At 57.6% G+C, this 5000-nt stretch overlaps 3 protein-coding genes across 3 annotated transcripts, besides 5 other annotated features; all 3 read left to right on the top strand.

The window, feature by feature from the left end:
- The first annotated feature begins 814 nt into the window (after positions 1–814).
- Positions 815–964: a sequence feature (Protein overlapping with rRNA (BO94DRAFT_480488, PWY64488.1) was converted to a misc_feature.).
- Positions 965–1193: 229 nt separating this feature from the next.
- Positions 1194–1556: a sequence feature (Protein overlapping with rRNA (BO94DRAFT_561656, PWY64487.1) was converted to a misc_feature.).
- Positions 1557–1772: 216 nt separating this feature from the next.
- Positions 1773–1877: a sequence feature (Protein overlapping with rRNA (BO94DRAFT_561656, PWY64487.1) was converted to a misc_feature.).
- Positions 1878–2051: 174 nt separating this feature from the next.
- Positions 2052–2147: a sequence feature (Protein overlapping with rRNA (BO94DRAFT_480489, PWY64486.1) was converted to a misc_feature.).
- A 143-nt stretch (positions 2148–2290) lies between these two features.
- Positions 2291–2407: a sequence feature (Protein overlapping with rRNA (BO94DRAFT_480489, PWY64486.1) was converted to a misc_feature.).
- Positions 2408–3191: 784 nt separating this feature from the next.
- BO94DRAFT_480565 (uncharacterized protein) lies at positions 3192–3572 on the top strand (the record flags this gene model as incomplete). Its single annotated transcript, XM_025608815.1, has 1 exon — positions 3192–3572. A coding segment is annotated over one exon (381 nt), but the record flags the coding sequence as incomplete, so codon positions are not given.
- BO94DRAFT_480527 (uncharacterized protein) lies at positions 3573–3875 on the top strand (the record flags this gene model as incomplete). The annotated part of the gene is made up of 1 exon (XM_025608806.1): positions 3573–3875. A coding segment is annotated over one exon (303 nt), but the record flags the coding sequence as incomplete, so codon positions are not given.
- A 391-nt stretch (positions 3876–4266) lies between these two features.
- BO94DRAFT_591520 (uncharacterized protein) lies at positions 4267–4783 on the top strand (the record flags this gene model as incomplete). Its single annotated transcript, XM_025616114.1, has 2 exons — positions 4267–4281; positions 4337–4783. 2 exons carry the CDS (start codon positions 4267–4269, stop codon positions 4781–4783), a joined length of 462 nt encoding a protein of 153 aa, XP_025461278.1.
- Positions 4784–5000: the final 217 nt, after the last annotated feature.

Raw genomic sequence — 5000 nt, 5'->3', positions numbered from 1 at the left:
TTACAACCATTATGCCAGCGTCCGAGCCGAAGCGCGTTCCTCGGTCTAGGCTGGCCGCATTGCACCCCTGGCTATAAGGTGCCCCGGAGGGCACTACATTCCAGGGGCCTTTGACCGGCCGCCCAAACCGACGCTGGCCCGCCCACGGGGAAGTACACCGGCACGAATGCCGGCTGAACCCCGCGGGCGAGTCTGGTTGCAAGCGCTTCCCTTTCAACAATTTCACGTGCTGTTTAACTCTCTTTTCAAAGTGCTTTTCATCTTTCGATCACTCTACTTGTGCGCTATCGGTCTCCGGCCAGTATTTAGCTTTAGATGAAATTTACCACCCATTTAGAGCTGCATTCCCAAACAACTCGACTCGTCGAAGGAGCTTTACACGGGCACGGACACCCCGCCCAAGACGGGATTCTCACCCTCTCTGACGGCCCGTTCCAGGGCACTTAGACGGGGGCCGCACCCAAAGCATCCTCTGCAAATTACAATGCGGACTCCGAAGGAGCCAGCTTTCAAATTTGAGCTCTTGCCGCTTCACTCGCCGTTACTGAGGCAATCCCGGTTGGTTTCTTTTCCTCCGCTTATTGATATGCTTAAGTTCAGCGGGTATCCCTACCTGATCCGAGGTCAACCTGGAAAAAAAGGTTGGAGTTGTCGGCAGGCGCCGGCCAATCCTACAGAGCATGTGACAAAGCCCCATACGCTCGAGGATCGGACGCGGTGCCGCCGCTGCCTTTCGGGCCCGTCCCCCCAGACAGGGGGACGGCGACCCAACACACAAGCCGGGCTTGAGGGCAGCAATGACGCTCGGACAGGCATGCCCCCCGGAATACCAGGGGGCGCAATGTGCGTTCAAAGACTCGATGATTCACTGAATTCTGCAATTCACATTAGTTATCGCATTTCGCTGCGTTCTTCATCGATGCCGGAACCAAGAGATCCATTGTTGAAAGTTTTAACTGATTGAAAACAATCGACTCAGACTTCACGATTTCAGACAGTGTTCGTGTTGGTGTCTCCGGCGGGCACGGGCCCGAGGGGCAGAGATGCCCCCCCGGCGGCCGACAAGCGGCGGGCCCGCCGAAGCAACAGGGTACAATAGACACGGGTGGGAGGTTGGGCCCAAAGGACCCGCACTCGGTAATGATCCTTCCGCAGGTTCACCTACGGAAACCTTGTTACGACTTTTACTTCCTCTAAATGACCGGGTTTGACCAACTTTCCGGCTCTGGGGGGTCGTTGCCAACCCTCCTGAGCCAGTCCGAAGGCCTCACCGAGCCATTCAATCGGTAGTAGCGACGGGCGGTGTGTACAAAGGGCAGGGACGTAATCGGCACGAGCTGATGACTCGTGCCTACTAGGCATTCCTCGTTGAAGAGCAATAATTGCAATGCTCTATCCCCAGCACGACAGGGTTTAACAAGATTACCCAGACCTCTCGGCCAAGGTGATGTACTCGCTGGCCCTGTCAGTGTAGCGCGCGTGCGGCCCAGAACATCTAAGGGCATCACAGACCTGTTATTGCCGCGCACTTCCATCGGCTTGAGCCGATAGTCCCCCTAAGAAGCCAGCGGCCCGCAAATGCGGACCGGGCTATTTAAGGGCCGAGGTCTCGTTCGTTATCGCAATTAAGCAGACAAATCACTCCACCAACTAAGAACGGCCATGCACCACCATCCAAAAGATCAAGAAAGAGCTCTCAATCTGTCAATCCTTATTTTGTCTGGACCTGGTGAGTTTCCCCGTGTTGAGTCAAATTAAGCCGCAGGCTCCACGCCTGGTGGTGCCCTTCCGTCAATTTCTTTAAGTTTCAGCCTTGCGACCATACTCCCCCCAGAACCCAAAAACTTTGATTTCTCGTAAGGTGCCGAACGGGTCATAATAGAAACACCGTCCGATCCCTAGTCGGCATAGTTTATGGTTAAGACTACGACGGTATCTGATCGTCTTCGATCCCCTAACTTTCGTTCCCTGATTAATGAAAACATCCTTGGCGAATGCTTTCGCAGTAGTTAGTCTTCAGCAAATCCAAGAATTTCACCTCTGACAGCTGAATACTGACGCCCCCGACTATCCCTATTAATCATTACGGCGGTCCTAGAAACCAACAAAATAGAACCACACGTCCTATTCTATTATTCCATGCTAATGTATTCGAGCAAAGGCCTGCTTTGAACACTCTAATTTTTTCACAGTAAAAGTCCTGGTTCCCCCACAGCCAGTGAAGGCCATGAGGTTCCCCAGAAGGAAAGGTCCAGCCGGACCAGTACTCGCGGTGAGGCGGACCGGCCAGCCAGACCCAAGGTTCAACTACGAGCTTTTTAACTGCAACAACTTTAATATACGCTATTGGAGCTGGAATTACCGCGGCTGCTGGCACCAGACTTGCCCTCCAATTGTTCCTCGTTAAGGGATTTAAATTGTACTCATTCCAATTACGAGACCCAAAAGAGCCCCGTATCAGTATTTATTGTCACTACCTCCCCGTGTCGGGATTGGGTAATTTGCGCGCCTGCTGCCTTCCTTGGATGTGGTAGCCGTTTCTCAGGCTCCCTCTCCGGAATCGAACCCTAATTCCCCGTTACCCGTTGCCACCATGGTAGGCCACTATCCTACCATCGAAAGTTGATAGGGCAGAAATTTGAATGAACCATCGCCGGCGCAAGGCCATGCGATTCGTTAAGTTATTATGATTCACCAAGGAGCCCCGAAGGGCATTGGTTTTTTATCTAATAAATACACCCCTTCCGAAGTCGAGGTTTTCAGCATGTATTAGCTCTAGAATTACCACAGGTATCCATGTAGTAAGGTACTATCAAATAAACGATAACTGATTTAATGAGCCATTCGCAGTTTCACAGTATAAATTGCTTACACTTAGACATGCATGGCTTAATCTTTGAGACAAGCATATGACTACTGGCAGAATCAACCAGATACCTAGTTCCTGCAGGCTGCGCCCGGGCAGATACCTGTTAAAGCACTGCCCGAAACGCCTCCCAAAGCCCCCGAAGGGGCAGCATGTTACATAGGCTTCCATCTGGAAGGGACACACGAAGTGTCCGGCCACAGCGACACCCCCGGCGTACCGGGAGCACACAGATGACCATCCAATTGCCCCCACTGTAGCCCCCAGGAACCGGTCCGCACGCAGGTGACCCCGCCAGAATCGCCTTTGCAGGCGCTGGCAGGCTGCGGCATACGGCCCTCGGGTGGAGGGTCCAGACCCTGCGGACACGCTGACGAACAGCGGCTCCCGCAGGGCGGCTCCCCCCGGGAATCTGTATAAGAAGGCTGGCCAGCGGCCAACGATCCACAGACTCCATCGGTGCCGGGGACCGAGAACGGCCCCCGGACTTCAGACACCCCAGCAACAACGGGCACTCCCGGGCATGATTAAGCTGGCGCCGACCTGGCTAGCGACTCGAACTCACACTGTTACTATCTCAGGGGTCACGGGCGCGACCATACGAAATGCATGGAAGCTCCTAACCTCCAGTCGACGCGCAACCGGCAAGAAAGAGAACCTAGGACCAGGAAAGGCACCGGCCGCGCAGGAGAAGACCACGGGCTGAGGTGGGCGATTACCCCCGTTCCTGAAGCGAGGCCCAGCTAAGGGACCTGTGCGCCACCAGTCACAGAGAGGCAACCTGCCTGGCAGGGAAGAAGTATGGACTGGCTTCCGGCAGCTGAGATCAGCTGCCTTTCACCTTCCACATAGAACCACCGGCCCTGCTTGGCCCTGTCGCATGCGTGCAAACGCTCCCGTGTCCGAAAGTCATTCGTGGGGGACCACTTTTGTATGGGGTGGTCCGTGCGTCCACCCGTTTTCCCATACAAAGTGGGCCACCCAACTTCGCCCCCTACCCGGGCTGTAAGGGACTTAGGCGTTTTCGCGTGCCGCCGTCCGCCCATACGTGGCCGAACGGCCCGGTGTAACACCGCCCTCGGCCGCTGTCGCCCTCCCTCTCCCGCCCTCCGACCCGTGCACCACGCGCTCTCTGCCTGTGGGAGTCTGGCACTCCGCGACACCCCCGATCACGTGACCCGCCGCGCAACGTGAGGCTTTGGCAGCCGTCCGGATGTGCAACCCAGATCGATGTCATCGCTCTCCCGGTCATCCCAGGGGTGTGTAGACGTGCCTGCGTCGTCATACAGGCGTCTGTGTGTCTGTCTGCTGGGGCTGTGGACATCCGTATGCGGATGCGTTGGGGTGTCCGGGGGGGTAGGGTTATATATATCGGTGCGAGTGAGGGTGTGTGCACCAACATGACGGTGGGAGACGTGTGAGGTGTGGATATATATATTTGGCCTGCGTGTGTGTCGACGCGTACGCAAGGGCGCAGTGGCGGTCGATGACCGGCTAGAAGCCGTGCGGCGTCCCGCACGCCCTGCCGACGTACCCCCTTCCCTCCCCGGCACCGCCTCCCGAGCACCACCCTCGCACCCCCGGCGCCCCAGCGTCGACCCTTCCCCCCTCCCACGCGGGAATGGCACCCCCGGCCGCCTCCCTCCGCGTCGCCGGGCCCCACCCCTGCCCGTTTTCTCCCGCGGCGCCTCTCATGATTCAATTTCACCCAGCCAACTGGCAAATCCCCTTTGCCAGCACGCACCCCTGCGCGGGCCCTGGACGCCAGCCCCAACGCTCACCCGCAACCGCGGGGCGCCGGGCACCTGCCTGGCCCCCGCCGTGAGCGCCGGCCGGCCAGCCGCCCTTGCCCTACAGGTCCTCCGGACCCACGTCGCCTGCCATCGTGCGTGCAAACGCTCCGGTGTCCGAAAGTGATTCGTGGGGGCGTCGTGGAGGCCCACCGCATTCCTACCGCCGTCTTACGCGGCCAACTGGCCTCGCCCCTCCGTCGCTGCGTGGAACGGCAGACCCGGGAGTAAAAGAGGCAAGGACGACGAGACACGCGGCACCGCAGTCACGCTGCCACCACCATGTATGTCGGCAAACTGGCGGGTTGTGTTCGTGAAGAGAAGGAGGAGGGACCCAGGCTCGG

Source organism: Aspergillus sclerotioniger (assembly GCF_003184525.1).
Source record: "Aspergillus sclerotioniger CBS 115572 chromosome Unknown BO94scaffold_78, whole genome shotgun sequence".
Lineage (NCBI taxonomy): Eukaryota > Fungi > Ascomycota > Eurotiomycetes > Eurotiales > Aspergillaceae > Aspergillus > Aspergillus sclerotioniger.
Note: the sequence above shows the minus strand (reverse complement) of the source record. Positions and strands in the feature narration are given on the sequence as shown.